The sequence below is a fragment of the Myxocyprinus asiaticus genome, chromosome 28, assembly GCF_019703515.2.
Source record: "Myxocyprinus asiaticus isolate MX2 ecotype Aquarium Trade chromosome 28, UBuf_Myxa_2, whole genome shotgun sequence".
Taxonomy (NCBI): Eukaryota; Metazoa; Chordata; class Actinopteri; order Cypriniformes; family Catostomidae; genus Myxocyprinus; species Myxocyprinus asiaticus.
This window is the reverse complement of record NC_059371.1, coordinates 6,253,387-6,274,626: the sequence shown is the minus strand read 5'-3', so window position 1 is coordinate 6,274,626 and position 21,240 is coordinate 6,253,387. Positions and strand designations below refer to the sequence as shown.

At 38.0% G+C, this 21,240-nt stretch overlaps 1 protein-coding gene across 7 annotated transcripts in view; it reads right to left on the bottom strand.

Annotated features, from left to right (window-relative positions):
- Positions 1 to 21,240, bottom strand: part of LOC127418870 (utrophin-like) — a 333,951-nt gene that overhangs the window by 25,898 nt on the left and 286,813 nt on the right. For 6 of the 7 annotated variants that reach the window (XM_051659723.1, XM_051659719.1, XM_051659722.1 and 3 more), the window contains 5 exons: positions 15,678 to 15,789; positions 10,176 to 10,312; positions 5,494 to 5,532; positions 5,133 to 5,198; positions 1,876 to 1,941 (listed from right to left, as the gene is read on the bottom strand). In XM_051659723.1, the coding sequence (XP_051515683.1) occupies positions 1,876 to 1,941; positions 5,133 to 5,198; positions 5,494 to 5,532; positions 10,176 to 10,312; positions 15,678 to 15,789 (420 nt within the window). The remainder of the gene's footprint in view (positions 1 to 1,875; positions 1,942 to 5,132; positions 5,199 to 5,493; positions 5,533 to 10,175; positions 10,313 to 15,677; positions 15,790 to 21,240) is intronic. The other variant, XM_051659721.1, reaches the window with a different exon arrangement.

Below are 21,240 nucleotides of genomic sequence, written 5' to 3'. Positions count from 1 at the left end.
CACTGCTGTATTCACACAGTTCATCACTGTTCCCATCCCAATATCATGGAAAACAGGATTTGGCTTTGAAAGTTGCTCGCAGGGCTGCAGTCTTTCAGTCATATAAGTTCTACATCCATTTTTATCCTCCTTATTTCTATTGAAGGACATACAGTATCAAGGAAAACAGGATTTGCTTGCTTCTTGACATCCATTGAAACTAAACTGCAAAAATGGCTTGATAAGAAATCAAGGTTGTAACATCACAACCATGAGAGCATTCACATCTGACAGGCCACATTTATACATCAACACCTACAGAGCGTAACAGTGCCCACCCACTTTTTCAGCTGGTTTGTTTTTGGAAGTATTTACCCCATTCATTTTTTCCATAGGGATTTCAGAAAAACTTTCATAAAAGAGTTAAAAGCCATGAACCAAAGCAACCAGCTCTGAGGTGAATCACAACATTACAAACTTTGATTTTAAGCAAAAATATATTAAAATGTATCATTGAAAATTGGACAAAGGAATTCCATGAAACATTACGAATGACATAATCGAATAAGAATCAATGGTAATATATACAACTATTGATATAAAGTTGTTGATAGTAAGTACAGAAATAATGCCAGACTTTGACAAGCAGCAGCGTGACATCCAAATCCAGCCCTCTCATTAGACAGGATGAGTACAAATGAATGAGTGCCCAAATGATTTGTTATAGTTGGAGCCGAAGAAATCCATTCAAAGCCGCTCATGACGCTAAAGAGCTGCCACTCTGGGGCGTGTTTGTTATATGTAATGCGAGTGTGTATTGTCTATCAGTACTTTCAGTAGACGGTCAATAAAATCATCATATATATACAAACTTTATTTCCGAATGCCAAAAGTATAAACAGTGTTGATTTATGACACTTTTGATTACCTAGCCACAGCATTGGCAAAATGAATGCATTAAATCTTCATTTGAAGTCTGAGATCAATATAAGGATGTGATTAAAGCACTGAATCCAGCAGAGACTCCAGCATAATTGTCAGATCTTGAAGCACTTACTGTATTGTCACGGTCAGTGATTGGCTGCCGCTCAGTGTTTTTCACTCCTCGTCTGCATAAAGTTGAGCGTTTCTCAACATGTTGACGCTTTTACCCTTGTTCAGCGCTTGCTCCGCACCGCCGTCAATCTTACAATACCCCTCGCGAGCGTGTCACTTGGCTGAATTGAAAACACCCGCTGAGTGAACAAGTACTGTTAGAACGTAATTTGCCAGTTATGTAACCACAAGTGAGCTCCTAAAATGTATAGCTTAATTCTGTGATGTGGGTAAGGAAGGGGTGGTAGCAGTGTCACAAGAAATGTAGAACCCAAAAAATGGGTTGTGGACCAAAAAAACAAAACAAAAAACAAAAAACAAAAAAAAAAAAAATCACATTTTCAGAAAAGTTATTATCATTCGTTGTCAATGATTAATTCTTCAATTTGCCCCTCAACCCCCGAATTTTGAATATTACATTTTTTTATTGAATATTAATCTCTTTACACAACATAGCAAGCTAAATCACTAAATATTTGATGCAGGAGTCAAAAATACGCCTACAAGTAAATGCCTTAATTGCATCAGCTTCTGCAGAAATTTGTGATTGGCTCAAACTCACTGACAGCTGGAATCTTACGTTGAATGTCCTAACCTTGTACGTGTGTGAACCATTATGTTACCCTTTTATTACAGCTGACATGGCTGCTTCACAACTATCTTATGAATTTTTTCATATGGCAATGCAACAACTCTTGGCATTTCAACAACAGGCCATGCCCTCAAAATGAAAAAATTGCATGATTTTTATGGTCAAGGCTTTATACTACAGGTGAAAGCACCTCTGGTTTGGACACTCACATGCTTCCAGTGGCTGAGCTGCTTTCTGTAGGCAGAGATCCATTAGAGCGTTCCATCTGCGCCAACCTGAAGAGACACAGAGCGATCAATAAGACAGTATTCCATTGTTTATTTGCATAGAAAGGATTCAGGATATGGATTTTTGTTCTCCAAGACTGTGAGCATGCTGAGCATGTTTATTCATGTGTTGAGTGATGAATGAGAACATAAAAAAATATATAAACTGAAATATGAGCATTGGTGTAGCCAAGAGGACTGGACAGCACCAATCGAAGCTCAACACAACAGTTGCACCACTTTTGTACACTGTATTTCAGAGCAAAAACCTATGACTTATTCAGTAGCCACCTTTAATCTTGTTTAACCAGGTGCTATTACACTGGTATAGCACTGCGTCATGCACATTTATAATAAGTCTTTGTCAAGCATTTCAGACAAACACTCCTCCTACATCAGTTAAATTTGTGCCTTATTCGCAAAAGTCAGTAATTGCACCCTGCAAATTGTGTTTAGAACATTAATGGGTGTGATTTTGCAACATTATCTGATTTACATACAGGTGCATCTCAATAAATTAGAATGTTGTGGAAAAGTTCATTTATTTCAGTAATTCAACTCAAATTGTGAAACTCGTGTATTAAATAAATTCAATGCACACAGACTGAAGTAGTTTAAGTCTTTGGTTCTTTTAATTGTGATGATTTTGGCTCACATTTAACAAAAACCCACCAATTCACTATCTCAAAAAATTAGAATATGGTGACATGCCAATCAGATAATCAACTCAAAACACCTGCAAAGGTTTCCTGAGCCTTCAAAATGGTCTCTCAGTTTGGTTCACTAGGCTACACAATCATGGGGAAGACTGCTGATCTGACAGTTGTCCAGAAGACAATCACTGACACCCTTCACAAGGAGGGTAAGCCACAAACATTCATTGCCAAAGAAGCTGGCTGTTCACAGAGTGCTGTATCCAAGCATGTTAACAGAAAGTTGAGTGGAAGGAAAAAGTGTGGAAGAAAAAGATGCACAACCAACCGAGAGAACCGCAGCCTTATGAGGATTGTCAAGCAAAATCGATTCAAGAATTTGGGTGAACTTCACAAGGAATGGACTGAGGCTGGGGTCAAGGCATCAAGAGCCACCACACACAGACGTTTCAAGGAATTTGGCTACAGTTGTCGTATTCCTCTTGTTAAGCCACTCCTGAACCACAGACAACGTCAGAGGCGTCTTACCTGGGCTAAGGAGAAGAAGAACTGGACTGTTGCCCAGTGGTCCAAAGTCCTCTTTTCAGATGAGAGCAAGTTTTGTATTTCATTTGGAAACCAAGGTCCTAGAGTCTGGAGGAAGGGTGGAGAAGCTCATAGCCCAAGTTGCTTGAAGTCCAGTGTTAAGTTTCCACAGTCTGTGATGATTTGGGGTGCAATGTCATCTGCTGGTGTTGGTCCATTGTGTTTTTTGAAAACCAAAGTCACTGCACCCATTTACCAAGAAATTTTGGAGCACTTCATGCTTCCATCTGCTGACCAGCTTTTTAAAGATGCAGATTTCATTTTCCAGCAGGATTTGGCACTTGCCCACACTGCCAAAAGCACCAAAAGTTGGTTAAATGACCATGGTGTTGGTGTGCTTGACTGGCCAGCAAACTCACCAGACCTGAACCCCATAGAGAATCTATGGGGTATTGTCAAGAGGAAAATGAGAAAAAAGAGACCAAAAAATGCAGATGAGCTGAAGGCCACTGTCAAAGAAACCTGGGCTTCCATACCACCTCAGCAGTGCCACAAACTGATCACCTCCATGCCACGCCGAATTGAGGCAGTAATTAAAGCAATAGGAGCCCCTACCAAGTATTGAGTACATATACAGTAAATGAACATACTTTCCAGAAGGCCAACAATTCACTAAAAATGTTTTTTATTTGGTCTTATGATGTATTCTAATTTTTTGAGATAGTGAATTGGTGGGTTTTTGTTAAATGTGTGCCAAAATCATCACAATTAAAAGAACCAAAGACTTAAACTACTTCAGTCTGTGTGCACTGAATTTATTTAATACACGAGTTTCACAATTTGAGTTGAATTACTGAAATAAATGAACTTTTCCACGACATTCTAATTTATTGAGATGCACCTGTAATTCCTTTAGTGAACTGGGTGCTACAACAATGCAGACAGCACATATAAATAAACAACACTATCAGCAATTCCTTCTTAATAAATTCTCAATAAGCCAAATCAATAACCCTGCATGAATGATAGTTCAAGTGTAAGGAGCTGTACTTTCACAGCATACACACTCTCAGGACCAAAAACTGCAATGGTATATTCATCATATATATGGTATAGTCTACAGTATATTCAAAATCCCATAATAACTGTGAGTGTGCATGCTCTTGACATTGAGCGTTTCTAGCTGATGGCGAAAATCCATTTTCAAGTCTAAGGGTGGAAGGTCAGAAGTGGATGCGATTGGTGCATTTGTGCATGCATGGTATGTTCTTTTCTTTGTGAAGGTGTAAATTGAATTGATACACACCTAATGTACTCTATGTAGCAGCGGATGAAATTGGCTTTGGTGGAGGATCAGAGGTCTAATGGCATGTGTGCATTTAAACCGCTCATCTGTCACCAGTCTCACATTTTTCTTTGTTGCAGAAATGCATTCTGGCTGTGTGAGGACAGCTGATCTTATGTTGCATTCACAATGTGTCAGAATTACTGTAATTACAAGATAGCAACTTTAAAATTCCACTCGGAGCTGTTCAGGTCGTCCAAAATGTTTCATTTCTAAGGCAACGACAAATACATGAGGCTTTATTTGATAACAACTAAATATTTAATCGCTGCATTCATTTAACTTTACAGCAGGAAACACTGGCTATAATAAAATGAAATATCAAACTAGAAACAGACCGATAATCGGTTTGACTGATATTTATAACAGATATTCACAGTGTTTTATTCGGTTATCGGTTCTTTAATATCAGGTCTTTAAAGAAGAGAACAAAAAAGTGCAGCAGGAAACACTGGCTACAATAAAATGATATATCAAACTAAAAAAGACCGATAATTGGTTTGACCGATATTTTTACGGATATTCACAGCATTTTACTTTTATTCGGTTATCGGATCTTTAATATTCAACGAAGACGCGGACGCTAGAAACTAGTAATTAAAGTAATTCTGACAATGTAAAAGCAGCATTACATCAATGCGGTTAGTGTGTACTGTAACATTGACAGTAACGTATACCTGCTGGCGTACTGCTCTATCCGTGAGTGTGTGTCGTCATGAGGGAGTTGTGGAGATGGGGACAGCCTAAAAAAAAAAAAAAAATGTAAACAAACACACCAAAAGTAATCAAGAATGAGCACGGTTTTAAATAGCCAATTATGTGTTAAATTATCTACAGAAAAGGCTGTTATTGGGACAGATGAAATGCGGAAGAAGGTTAGACAAAAAGAAAAAACAAAAAAACAAAAGGGGTGGTGGGGGGGGGGGTCGTGCAGGTGGATCTGTCGTTCCATGAGTGCAGTGATGTGAGCAGCATGCTGTACTGAGGAAGATGAGGAGAATGAGGAAGGACTGATGGTTGACTGGTGTAGATACTCACTCATACTGCTCCGGACACATGCTGATCAGAGTGACCGGACTGCAGGAGGGAAAAAAGAAAATAAAAACAGAGGAAAAGGAGGTATTGGGGGAAGGGAGGAACATTTTTGTAGGGTCAGAGGTTAACACAAGGGCGTGGAGGTGTGCAGGTTGAAATACCCCTCCAAGACTGTAGGAGGCATTACAGAATAAAGAGGAATGTTGTAACTGAAATAAGCATTCAGTTTCAGTTAATAAATGACAGAATTTTCATTTTTGGGTGAACTATTACTTTAACCTTAAACAGATTCTCATATTAACTTGACCCATAGCATAAACACTGGCATGACAATAATAATAATAATAATAAAAAAAAAATCTTTTTTTTATTCAAAATAAACAAGTAAATAAATACATAAATAAAGCACAATTATGAAAAAGACAAAATACTCTGATTTTATACTCTATGGATTCCCAGAACCAGCTATTTTTTCTATTTAAAAAAAAAAAAAAAAAATGTATAATATTGAAATTCATAAAATTCCTTGCACAAATTACCATTTTATCCCCTTAACAATAACAAGAGCTCTCCAAAGAGATGATGATGTTAGCTCTGATCTGAAAGCTTTAAGCAAACTAAATCATAATATAAAACCAGTATCAACACAGAGCTCAGACAAAGAGAAACATACTGTACAGACACACACAGAATGACATTTAGCTTCAGAACTACAAAGATCAGATCTTAAATCCAATCTTTACTCTTCCATTTGCTTTCATTCTATTTCAGTGTCTTTTCAAATGAAAACTGGCTTTTAATAGACCATTTCAAGGACTTTTCATCGGGGTAAGGAAGTTATGTCTTTGCTCCATGAACATTTGCTTTTATTTGTCAAACGTATTCAAAACAACAGCGGGAAGCGCTTCATTCATTGTGACTATAACACTATTACCGTTACTAACGTTAACATGATTGTCATAAAAGGTCATTCGTGGTGGCGTAGTGACTCGCCTCAATCCGGGTGGCAGAGGACGAATCTCAGTTGCCTCTGTGTCTGAGACTGTCAACCCGTGCATCTCATCACGTGGCTTGTTGAGCGTTACCACGGAGACATGGCGCGTGTGGAGGCTTCACACTATTCTCCGTGGCATCCACGCACAACTCACCACTCGCCCCACCGAGAGCGAGAACCACATTATTGTGACCACGAGGAGGTTATACCATGTGACTCTACCCTCCCTAGCAACCGGGACAATTTGGTTGCTTAGGAGACCTGGCCGTAATAAACGTGACTCCAGGGGTGGCAGTCAGCGTCTTTACTCGCTGAGCTACCCAGGACCCCATAAAAGGTCATTATTAAAATCTGGATCATGTTGTTCGGTGGATGGATGCCTGGATATAACAGAAATGAAGTGGGTAAATCTTTGAATAAGTTAACCACAAATGGACGCATGAACTGCTGCAATAAAGTGAGATGGCTGGAAGCATGCAGTACTGACAACTGTAGCACACGTCTTATCTCAGACAGTTTCACTGAACGGCTTCATTGATTATAATAGGAACGATCCAATAGTCCAGATTTTTCCGCTGAGGAAATAATTGTGAGCATCTAAACTATAATACAATTTCATCACCTCTCTTGCGTAGACGCTCAGTATCAACAACACGTCTGGATAAGTCACTTAAGATAAACGTTTGATGTTCTTTGAGAAAATATGTCTACTTAGAGCCTTATTTAAGGGATCCAGTAATGATATTGGAAGTGCTCCGAGGCCAGTAGCGTTCTAATTCCTTTGTTATTGTTCACATCCTTGAAATGGTCTATAGCACACAGCGCTAGGCACAAAGATCAAACACTCTTTTAACTCGACAGGGACAATTTTAATCCGTTTAAGAACCCCGGTAAATTTCGGTTCTTTAGGTAAGATCATTTCACATTTGCCTTTCCCTGCATCTGAAAACGTGAAGCATTCAGATTCACTGTCTGTAAGTCACACCGCAGGAAAGAGGCATATTGGTCTCTTCACAGCTAATGCAGCTTTGACAGATGACGCAGAGACAAGCAGTCTAGGATGAGACGTTCAGGTCATAACAGCAGAGAATGCCTTACATGCCTTTTTTTTCTGTGGTAAGGCTAGAAGGAAGGATACTGGTAATGGAGAGCATTTTTGAAATGCAATTTAAACATTTTTTTTTTCTACTGTGATTGTAGTTCAACTTTGGTATTTGAAGTGATTATTATTTTAACCATAGTTTAAGTTTTTCTGTATTTCATGGATTCCATTTCATGGTTAAAATATGGTTACCATAGTAAAACTGTGATAAATGTTCTACCATAGTTCAACTATAACTATTGTACTAAAACCATGGTAAATTTTGCAGTTACTATTATTTTACTACAAATGCCACTGTTTAACTGTGGTTACTGTAGTAAAACCATGGTTAACCTTTGTAAGGGATGGATGAAGCTATTGCAAGGGAATACAAAACTTACCAAGAGAAAATGTAAAACTACTGCAAGGGACTGCAGTTTTGATGAAAAATGATGAAGGCAAACATTCATGTACACTAAGACTAGGAACATATATTAACAAAGTAAATAGGGTCCATTTTGATTTCATGTTGACTTTAAGGGAGAAATGAGAAGGGAGCCGGCTGAATAGAGAGAGAATCAAAGAGGGTGGAGGAGGAAGAATTATGAACTGTGTCAACGCCAACACAGTCCAGTTATCTCGACAGTATAATGGCCTGCCTGGTGTATCTGTGTGTACACAGTGCTGGGCTCAAAGTAATGAGGGATTCTGTGAATTAATGCTGACAGTCAAGAACCGCGAGCTCTCCAATAAAAGACGGTCAATATCCCCTGGCGCTTTGGAATTTTAAGAATACCAAACACTGTATGGTTTAATTTTGCTCTTGGAAAGAGCGCTGAATATATTTCAAACACGGTCATCACTTTTTGTTAAAGCTGACATGCTGCCACAAATCGGAGCTGGATTTTACTCCTGCGATTGCATTCTGCAACATGTCCATTCAAAACCCCGAAAATCAAACGTTATTTAAAGCAGTTTGATATCACAGAACGCTCAGATCGGCTGAATGTCATGCTAACATGGACTGACAGGAATCCTGTGTGGAACAGGCAGAAATTTTGGCTTTGCTCTTGGGGATTAACAATCAGCACCATCTAAAGAAATTGGTCAATTTCAGTTCCTTGTCATGTAGCGAAAGCTTCTTTCCAAAGTGGCTCAAATACACGAATTTTAGAGAACAGCCCCACTCAAGAAAGCAGACGTGCTTTAAGGGCAGAATGTTGTAGTGATAAGACTGGAGTGGGAATTGCATAACTCTCAGTTTTCATGAATTGGCCACACTTGGGCTTTAAGCAACAGCCAATTAAGTATTCTGACATTGTTTCAAGCTGCTGTTGTAATGCAGCATCTGAAGTTCTCCCAATAGTTAACCAAGTAATTTAATGCAGGTTAATGATAATGTGAGGCATAATGTTCAGCTAGTCGGTCATAATCATAAAATAAACCCTTACAGGGTACACAGCTTCTTACCAAATAAATAAATAAACAAATAAATAAATAAATAAATAAATAAATGGACAACAAATATTTATCTGAGTTGAAATTATGTTATTCTATGAAAACAAAGAGACAGAAGAGTCTCCAGGACCACTGAATACTACCTCTGCTTTGCGTTGGGGTCCTGATCCTGTCTGTATTTATTCAGCACCATACAATAATAAAAATATGGCAATAATAGAAAATAACAACAGATTTGAAAAAGATACTCTCAAGGGTGAACTTGACCTTCAGCCTCCATGTCCCAGTCCCTATTTTAGTTCTCAGCAGGTAGAGGCTCAAAGTATGGTATACCTCTGTTTTGTTATGATACAGTAGAAGGAAATTACTGATCATCCAGTCTTTGATATCATTAATAATTAATTTGGAAATGTCATCCGATGTGGAGAAAAAATGAAGCTGAGTGTCGTTGTCATAAAACTAAAATGTAGTTTTATGTTTCCTGACAAGGTCTCTTAAGGGAAGCTTATACAAGAAGAACAGCAGAGGACCTAATACAGAGCCTTGAGGCACTCCATTCTTAACTTGTGTTTGAATGCCTTGCTATGGCCTGGCACAAAATTTTCATCCTCTCCACAATCGACTGCTTACTTGGATTTAGATCTGGCTCCATTCTGGTATGGAATGCCCACTTTTACGAATGCCTTTTTATGCCACCTTGTGGCTAACAAATACATTTTAAGTAAATATAAGTTCGTAAACTTGGTAAATGAGGACCCCTTAGCTTCTCAGTTGACAATTGTACACCTCCTAAGTGCTCGCATTGCCATTTTGTTTCTGTATATGTAATTTTCCAAGTATGGAACATTTTATGGTCGGAAGTCTGATACATAAAGTAGTAATCTTGCCTAACCGACTTTAAATGGAACACAACATAACATATGGTACGTCGTGAAGTCATTCAAACATCCATAGAAATGGTATGCGATAATGCCAGTTAACAGAATTCAGTACTTCTCAGAAATGAAAAACTATGGAAAAAACTTGTTTGACAGCTCTTAAAGCTTTCCAGGTGAAGAAACCAAAACCTGGGGACAGTAACTTCAACATAGCACATTTAATAGAACTAGAACTGCAGATATTACACAGATATGTTATATATAAGATGCTTACGTTTCCATATTGTCTCCTTCTAGGACCGTCTGGACAGGCAGGTAACCCAGACGAGGGTGCTTTGCAAAGTACTTCTTAGTGCGAAACTTGTTTTTTAAGACTTTGGTAAAATCTCTCATGTCTTCCCCTGAGGTGGTCTGAAAATGAAAGAGAGAGAGAGAGAGAGAGATATGATGGATTAGAGAAAAGGTGGAAGTGGATTTTCTTTATTAACAATTGCTCAAAGAAACTTACAAACATCTAAGGCTGAGACCCACCTATTCCTAATCTCTGAAATCCCTTTGGATAATTAGTGGTGTTTGCAAAGCCAAACATTTAAAAAAGCGTATATATACACAAGCACAAGATCTTCACGGATCTTCTTCAGTGTGTCTGATATCAACATGCAGGGACGCTTACTACATGCAGCTCACCAAATCAATGGATAATTTTGCTCGAAATGTTGCTTTTCTGCTTAGATTAAACTTAATCTGCATCTGGGAGAAATAACGCAGCGTTTTGTTTTTTTTTGCGCATTTTGTCTTTTCTGACTTTTCAGTTTATTATCATACATTAACACGCTGACATAGTGATCGATGTACGTCGTCATGAAACAGAGTCCCTCCCCTCCAAATTCGATCACAAGTGGTCATAGGAGACGCATTTAAACTACCAGGTTTAAACAGCGATGTGTCTCCCCTGACCACATGTGATTGAATTTGGAGACGCATCTTAATACCAAGTGTAAATGGGGTCTAAGTATTACACTTTCAACATGTGACTCATCCTGCATTGTTGTACATAATACCTCAAAACTGGTATGTGGAGAAAGGTGTGCAATTACTTTTTTTTTTTTTTTTTGCAACCTGACCCAAGATTTCCACCTGACGGTCAATTAAACAGACACACACACACATTTAAGTATACACACTTGCGTTTTAGGCTACTACACGCAAAATGCAGTATAATCAGAGCATGTGTAGCTCATTAGACAAACAGAACAACTTTTCTCTTTCTAACTCACACACTTTTATGTCCCCACAGATCCGAGACTGATCCTTCCACCACTTGTTTTTTTCCCTCAATCTTCTACTAAGCTGAGAGATGTTTCAGTCTGATACATAGTCAATCCAGGCTTTTTCTGTCTGTCTGCATCTGCACACAGTCTTATTTCTCAGCACATATTCACTAAGCAAATCTCATCTCTTCTGCTGACTGGGAAGCCAACCGAAAACAAGGATCTAAACAGTACATGAATTACAGACGGCTTCTGTCTCGTCCTGTTTGTTTGGTTTTTTTAACTCTCAAATTGGAGCAATCCACGGATGAACACACAAACTCTGGGCACTAATGACCTCATGAAGAAAATGATGGACAAGTCAAGCTAATCTAAACCAGTAAAGTAATATTAGAGACATGCAACTCTTTGAAAAAGTTTAGAAATTGCAATAATGCTCAACTTGGTGGATGTAGGAAAGGAAGGCTTAAACAGTGTATTTTTCACAAAGGCAGTTTCAATAAAAACAGCCAATCGCCTTCTCGGCCAAGGCACATGTGCAATTAGCTGGACCGACCAATACAATTCCTTTTTTTATTTTTATTTTTTTATCCTCTTTTCTCCCAATTTGGAATGCCCAATTCCCACTACTTAGTAGGTCCTCATGGTGGCACGGTTACTCACCTCAATCCGGGTGGCGGAGGACAAGTCTCAGTTGCCTCTGCTTCTGAGACAGTCAATCCGTGCATCTTATCACGTGGCTCGCTGTGCATGACACCGCGGAGACTCACAGCATGTGGAGGCTCATGCTACTCTCTGCGATCCACGCATAACTTACCACGTGCCCCATTGAGAGCGAGAACCACTAATCGCGACCATGAGGAGGTTACCCCATGTGACTCTACCCTCCCTAGCAACCGGGCCAATTTGGTTGCTTAGGAGACCTGGCTGGAGTCACTCAGCACACCCTGGATTCGAACTCGCGACTCCAGGGGTGGTAGTCCGCGCGTCAATACTCGCTGAGCTACCCAGGCCCCGACCAATACAGTTCTTGATTGTGACTGGTAAACATGGCATTCGATGGCAAAATGTTATTTATGAACACTACTAAATGTTATAATTAACTGGGTTTCCATCAAAATCTTGAACACATTTACAAATTTGATTAAAGGAAATATGAATCGTTGCGCTTTTCCATGCACTACGTCATCCACATTATCTTGAGGGAGTCTGCCGTGTCATGATGGAGCAGTTGAATGATCTTGCTTCGGGGAGAGTTTTATTTGCGGTATTGGAGCAATTGCACTTCGTTTTATTAAATGCTGCCAGAAGACGCCACAGAATAAGTGTCATATCTGATATAATGAGGGCTGAAATGGATGCGATGCCCATACGCCACCAGCCTCCGCATACCTGGGAGTGCCCGCTCTCAAAACTGTTCTGGCGGATAGTGAGGACCAGCTGTGGGTTAAACACTTCCGAATATCAAGGGCTCGCAGAACTGTGAGACAAGGTCTGACCTTCGGTTGGGCCAGTCGCATCAAGCTATCGCATGCTCATATCACGCATACGAATGGTCAAAACACGTCATTTATTTGCGAATAAACTGTTTCCATCACCATAATGTGCATTTTAACTAATGCAAATCTCTAGAAAATCCACCTCTGTCTAACGCTAAATCTTTAAGCAGATTTTGGGAGTTTATTCACATATCAATATTTCCATTCAGGATTTCTTATGCGCAACTTCAAAAAAATAAAAACAAATGTACATAGTAGTAGTTGGATGGAAACCCTGCTATTGCCCACTATCCCAGACATCAAATTTCCTACATAGCTGGGTGATTCTAAGGAAACTCGTAAAAAAATAAAAAAATTAAAATTAAAAGTCCTGATCATATTTTATTCCAAAATCGTAAGTTTAGCATAAAGAAAATGAAGCCTATTTTTAGAGCCATTAAGATTTTTTACATTGTGCCGTTATTTTCACAACAGTTTTGCACATTTTAGCCCCCAATTCTCATTTCTCAAAATACAATGAAATATTTTACATAATAACATTATTTAAACTTAAATCAAAATTTGAAGCAAGAACGATGTTTTGAACATTTACATGGAAATTCATTCTGCCACTCCTTTTGTTTTCCACGGATGAAAGAAAATCATATGGGTTTTAAACGTCATAAGTAAATGTGAGTAAATAATGTAATTGTTTTCATTTTTGTATGAACTATTTCTTTGAAAATGCTCTATGGCTGAGTGGGAATGAACCACAGCACACAAATCACTCATTTACTCTGACTATAAGAACCTCTGTGTACCTCACAACTCATAAACACAGTATCACCACAACAAAAAGCAATAACAGTGTAACAGCCCAACCGAGAGCCACGAACAGCATATTGATCTTCTGTTCTCTGAATGTTCATGATAATATTTGCTGTTGAAATGAAGGTAAATTTGTTTTATAGATATGGTTTCAGCATTCAATGTGTGTGTTTGGTGTAGAGTGGGATCTGGGACACATCGATTTGGTAGGAAATGAAAGACATTCTTTTCCTGTGAGTATGAAGGTATCTGAGCATTTCACAGCTGCTGGTGCTCATATTTCTATTAATAACTACTTATTCAATAAGCCCATAAGGAATTATAAACATGTATGTCTTGCATGATTATGCACATTTGCAAATTAGATTTGATAGCTTCAGCGAAAAGGACGATTTTTTAGTAAATAAGAAACTACATTTTGAATTTTCCTCACACAAGGCTATCATAAGGCTTCAGAAGACTTGGAATGTAGCACACAAGTCATGTGGACTAATGTTGATACTTTTTTGTCCTTTTGACAGCTCTTGGTCACTGTATGCTGTTGTTGTATGGAAAACAACAGTGTAAACATCCTACTAAACTTCTCGTTTACCATGTAATGCAAAATGTCATGTGGGTTTGGAACAACATGAGGGTGAGTAAATGATGACAGAACTTTATATATTGAGTGTCTTGCTCAAGAATGGCCAATACACCATCTACAACCTACCAGCTGGGCTATGGAAGGTGCACTACTGCCTCAAACAGAAGAAAATAGTAGTTCTTATAGTCTATATGACAATCAATCAGTCTAAGAGCCACTTTTCTAACTTTTCGCTCAAGTGTGAGCACTCAGTGTGAACGTCTTTCAAGCTGTCTCATTATTCAGTCTAATTTCTCTGAATTTGCGCAGAATCGAGGAGAGCAAAAGGGAATTTGTTTACCCTGTGAACCTTTGTCACGCTGATCGATAACGGTGACGCCTTTTCAATTTCACGGTCTGAAATACAACTGTCTAATTGAACACTTTAAATTTCCAGCCCCTGTTGTGAAGGTGGGAAGAATTCCTGGCGGTGACGACAATAGATCAAGCCCTTCTGATTTTTAACTACACTCTGTCTCGCCCACAGCGGTGGAGGAGAAACTAACCTTCGCCGTTACTCTCGCACCATGAGCAGAGGCTCAGTGACAGTACACATTACAGTCCCAGACAGAATAAAAAACGTATGTATCATCTCTGAGTGTGAAATATACACACAACACCTAGTGTGCTGCCTATGTAGGCAGCATTTTAAGGTATCTCAAGTGCCCTACCAACATGAAGGTGGTTCTAGAGGTAGGTAACATAATTATGTTGCCTTCTAAGATACCTTGTGTTGGTCAAATTCTAAGGCTGCATCACATTCTTTGCAGAGAAGGGAATCCCTAAATGGACTATGACAAGCTCAGTGAAAATATAAATAAAATCTGGCAGATGAAGCAAGAGAAGTGTTGATTTTAAATATATTTATACAGCAATTAGTTCTGATAAACCAATCTGACAGGACAAGTGAGGATCCAAGAGGAACGACTGATCCTACTCTTGCTTAGTTTGGGACCATTTTCGTTAGCAGAGCAAAAAACTGACTATACAGTGTCTATTAACCTATTGTAATGTTGTATAAAAGCAATATCATTCACGCAATTGTGCTGATTAGCCGTGCTGATTAGCCGTGCTGATATTTAATACAACAGCACTCTTGCTCATGTTTAGTTGTACTTCAATTCAACACTAAAATGTATCGATGAAAATGGTTCAATCTAATTAAAAATGTACTATATTACCTAATATTTTTGTGTGCTTTGCATTTTTGTGCTTACTAGAGTATTGTGTTATCTTAGCAACATGCTAACGCCAAACTCTATTGAAATCAATTGTGAGTCGAGTCAGTCATGTTATTAGCTCTATTTGTGTGATAAGCATTGCAAATCAATCACTTATAAGGTTCCTTTTCAGTTAGGATGCTGACCTAGAAGGTAGCTGCCTATATAGGCTGCAGACAGCAAGGCTGCTCACTAGGTTTTGGAACAGAGCTGTCCCTATACCACTGAAATTCCACTCTTATCTTGCGTTTCATACCAGATTCATCTGTAATGAGCTCCAGAAGTGACATAATGCATGTTTTGATTTGAAGAGTAGTGTGTGATTTTGGAAGAGGGGTCTGAATGTCACTAACTCACCGGTGTGCAGTACTCCACCATGGGGTAGTTCAGTTTATGACCCTTTGCAGTCCGACCAGAGAAGAAACAACTCTGACACACATCGTAGTTGAAGTGCTTCAGACTACGATATCTGCAAAGAGAGAGAGAGAAAATAATAAGAATCAGTGTGACAAAATGTATTCATCAAAATTTTATTTAACAGGGGCTTTGGGCAAAAATACGGAGCCCCTTAGAGGACAGGGCGGGAATTTTTTTTCTTAAATAGTTTTGCATGCCCTCGCAATACGTTTTGCATTCCCTTGTGAAATGTTTGTGAGCTCTCGCAATCAATTTTCCATGGTTTTACTACAGTAACCATATTTTAACCATGCTAATTGACCTGAAACCATAGTAATAACACAGGAAAACAAAATCACAATGGTAATGCAAATCATATTTTTGTGGTTACTATGGTTTTACTACAAATACCATAGTTTAACCATGGTATTTGTAGTAAAAACATAGTAACCACAAGATTAACCATGGTTAATCTATAGTAAAATCCATGGTTACTATATGGATACAGCATACTGTTTTAAAAACATGGTTTCTGCCAGAAACTATGGTTTCTACAGTCTACAAGTACAATATTACTATAGTAAAACCATGGCAAATTTATTGCGAGGGAATGGAAGACTTATTGAGAGTGCACACAAAACTGTTTCAGAAAAAAAAATGGCTCTGTCCGCTAGAGGGCTCTGTACAAAACTGCCACCGGATATGACCAAAATGCCCCCAAAATTCAAAATGTGGGAGCAAATAATTAATTCTACTGTTTTATTTGTATCATCTGATAAATTTTATTAATTATAATTATAATTATTAATTATTTTATTTATTATTAGGCCTATTTAAATATATTAAAGACAAAATGGTAAGTGTCCACAGACTGATTTTCCTGCGCCACAAATACTTTATCGGCTAATACTTTCAACGTTTCGACCATTAGGTCTTCATTATACAGACACAGATAATGACATCAGCAAATGACTCTATTACATGGTCACAGAAACTTTTTTTTTTTTTTTTACAGGGGGTTATGAATGCACAAAAACAATGAGAACCTTTTTCGAGATTTTTTTATTTTTTATTTTTTTTTACATAATTTAAAAGTATTTTTCTAAAAGTATAATTACAAAAAACTAGGCACCAAAGAGACAATCATAAAAATGGCTTAATATCAAATTCCTCTTAAAGACTTTGTGGCGACATATCATTCAGAGTGTATATCTAATAACATTCGCCTTACAGAAATTTTTTTATCCAGATTGCAAACTTTTTCAACGCCTATGTATCGAAGTTGTGCCCGGCCTTTTGGAAATGTACCGTAATAAGACTGTGCTCGTCACCAGTTCTTATATTACTTTGATGTTCGCTAATATGGGTCCATAAGGCCCGAGAAGCTTTGCCAACATATGCGAGTACACATGGACAGACAATCGGATAAACCACGTTGGTGGTGGAACAAGTAACTGTGCCCTGTTTGGAGATATTTCTGCCTGTATGGGGGTAGCAAAATAACTTACATTTGTACTGTAGGTAAAGGCACACTGCGCACAACTGCCACATCTAAAATTCCCAGGGGGAAGGAAAGGGATGCCAAGGGGTATATCAGATTTCACAAGTGTGTCACAGAGATTGGAAGGACGTTTTAAAACCAATCTGAGGCATTCCTTCAAAAATGTATTTAATCTGTTGTCAGTATTAATTATGTACCAATGTTTGGTAATAATTTTACAAAATTCCCCAGCCAAATGTTAAAGTATTTTACATAAAAGGATGACATACAGGTGCATCTCAATAAATTAGAATGTCGTGGAAAAGTTCGTTTATTTCAGTAATTCAACTCAAATTGTGAAACTCGTGTATTAAATAAATTCAATGCACACAGACTGAAGTAGTTTAAGTCTTTGGTTCTTTTAATTGTGATGATTTTGGCTCACATTTAACAAAAACCCACCAATTCACTATCTCAAAAAATTAGAATATGGTGACATGCCAATCAGCTAATCAACTCAAAACACCTGCAAAGGTTTCCTGAGCCTTCAAAATGGTCTCTCAGTTTGGTTCACTAGGCTACACAGTCATGGGGAAGACTGCTGATCTGACAGTTGTCCAGAAGACAATCACTGACACCCTTCACAAGGAGGGTAAGCCACAAACATTCATTGCCAAAGAAGCTGGCTGTTCACAGAGTGCTGTATCCAAGCATGTTAACAGAAAGTTGAGTGGAAGGAAAAAGTGTGGAAGAAAAAGATGCACAACCAACCGAGAGAACCGCAGCCTTATGAGGATTGTCAAGCAAAATCGATTCAAGAATTTGCGTGAACTTCACAAGGAATGGACTGAGGCTGGGGTCAAGGCATCAAGAGCCACCATACAGACATGTCAAGGAATTTGGCTACAGTTGTCGTATTCCTCTTGTTAAGCCACTCCTGAACCACAGACAACGTCAGAGGCGTCTTACCTGGGCTAAGGAGAAGAAGAACTGGACTGTTGCCCAGTGGTCCAAAGTCCTCTTTTCAGATGAGAGCAAGTTTTGTATTTCATTTGGAAACCAAGGTCCTAGAGTCTGGAGGAAGGGTGGAGAAGCTCATAGCCCAAGTTGCTTGAAGTCCAGTGTTAAGTTTCCACAGTCTGTGATGATTTGGGGTGCAATGTCATCTGCTGGTGTTGGTCCATTGTGTTTTTTGAAAACCAAAGTCACTGCACCCGTTTACCAAGAAATTTTGGAGCACTTCAGGCTTCCTTCTGCTGACCAGCTTTTTAAAGATGCTGATTTCATTTTCCAGCAGGATTTGGCACCTGCCCACACTGCCAAAAGCACCAAAAGTTGGTTAAATGACCATGGTATTGGTGTGCTTGACTGGCCAGCAAACTCACCAGACCTGAACCCCATAGAGAATCTATGGGGTATTGTCAAGAGGAAAATGAGAAACAAGAGACCAAAAAATGCAGATGAGCTGAAGGCCACTGTCAAGAAACCTGGGCTTCCATACCACCTCAGCAGTGCCACAAACTGATCACCTCCATGCCACACCGAATTGAGGCAGTAATTAAAGCAAAAGGAGCCCCTACCAAGTATTGAGTACATATACAGTAAATGAACATACTTTCCAGAAGGCCAACAATTCACTAAAAATGTTTTTTTTTATTGGTCTTATGATGTATTCTAATTTGTTGAGATAGTGAATTGGTGGGTTTTTGTTAAATGTGAGCCAAAATCATCACAATTAAAAGAACCAAAGACTTAAACTACTTCAGTCTGTGTGCATTGAATTGATTTAATACACGAGTTTCACAATTTGAGTTGAATTACTGAAATAAATGAACTTTTCCACGACATTCTAATTTATTGAGATGCACCTGTACAGTGTGCTTTATTATGGTTAGAAAAAAATATAAAGGTAAAAATGCCTCTGAAAATCAATTCCAAGGGGCAAATAGTGCACCTTAATAAAAAAAAGTTCATTTCTGACACTGGTAATAATATCATGAAAGTATTTCATGCACTATATTCCAATACTTCTGAAGCCACACGATAGCTTTGTGTGAGGAACAGACCAAAATTTAAGTCGTTATTTGCAGAGTTATGGTGGTAGGCAAGATCATTAGCGAATAATTATTACAATTTTGGTCTGTTCTGCAAAAAGGCATTGTTTGGCTTAAGAATACACATATAGACCACATTTATGGAACTTTTTTGTCCTTTTTGGAGATCATCAGCCCAGTTCACTTTCATATGGGAAAGAGTGGCCAGGTCATTCAGATTAACTTCTCCATGGAAGAAAATCATAAGGTTTGTAATGACATGAGGATGAGTAAATGATGACAGAGCATTTATTAAATGGATGAAACTATTCCTTTAAAATTCTTAATTCCAAAGCCGCTTAAAATTATACAGTTGCACTCTCTCCAAATCTAAGCTGTATTAAATTTTTTAATAAACTTCAGGATACTCACTTACTCTGTTCACGCTCTGCTTGATTTAATAGCACCACTAAAACACTGTTTAAAAAAATTGTTATTCAACAGATTCTCTTCATATAAATGTAAATTGAGTATGGAGGTAAACAGAGTGTGTAATGTATGGTTTTGGTTCATTCGATTCTCTCCAGGAAAAGCTAATTCAATAGAAATTAATTTCTCCAGCGTGCAGTATTTCTGTCACGCTGCTGCATAAATGATATGCTATGACAGTTAAAGGTGCTGAATTTTCTGAAATCGCTTCTTTCGTCTCTGTCTGAAACCACTATATTCATTCTGATGCCCCTGCTGAGAACAGAGTTAATATTAATAAATCGTAGTATAGCACTATATTCAATGGGTCAAGTTATTATTATAAAATGAGTAGTTCTGACTCAATTTTGAATGGATGTGTTTTAAAATGCTGATATGGACAAGGAAAATTTACAGTAATCAGGTTATGGTTAGGTTGATATTGTTATCAATTATCACTATTATAAATGAAACGTATAAATTATTTATTTTTTATATAAATTAAAGGTAGCCTTATTTTAGGAGTATAAAGTTTCGAATACAGCTCAAATTCTTATTACTGAAATATAGTCAGAAAAATCATCCTGTTTGGACATTTCTTTTTATTAAAATCAGAATAAATTTAAGAGCATAAATGTTATTAAAAAAATTCCCAATAGAGAATGACTTCATACAAAAACATGATTTTTTTAAATAAAAATGATTAAAAATTGTTTTTGTTTTTTTTGGTTATTTAATAAAACAAATGTATTTATAATATTTTTATAAAACACAAATACAAAAACAAATAATAATAATAATAATAATTATAATAAAACAAGGGTTAGAAAATAAGACCTGGACATTTCAGAGTACTTCACATTGTGCCTCTTAACCATGGTAAAATCACTGTAAAACACAACCTCTTTAGGCATATTGCTTTAATAAATACCAGATATTAATCCGTTGAACAATTAATTCATGGCATTTACATTTACGCTGCAAGATTTGTTCTCCATCAACAGGGAAAGTTCCGCAAATGGCTGCAGTAAATCCTGTTTGACTGACTCTGACATTCTTACACTCAGATTCACTCTCTCACTCTGTTTATTCCTCCTCTCTGTTATCCATCACTGACAGAACACAGTCTGTCTCTCTTCTGTCAAATGTCCGATTGAATCTTGCCACTGAGTTCTGCCTCAGAAACACGATGGTCCACCGAGATGCGGTCAGCTCTCAGGAGGTGGGGGCTGTTAGTGTGACTTAGCAAACGGCTCTAAATATCAAGAGCAACAGGCTCTTTTTGCAGTAATACATGACCCTTATGTATGTATGCATGCCATTTGAAAAGGTCACCACCTATTGTGAGAACAGCACACAGTGGCTGTTTAAAAGACTCAGGTTTTGATGGACTAATACACAATCCATCACCCACCGTACACAACAGTTGTCTTACAGACAATATTCCATAAACTCTGTTAATCAGCAGATTTGACCCTGTTTACAGTGCTGTATATGTGAACATGTTTAGAGTAAAGCTGTAATTTATAGGGGCCCAAATGTG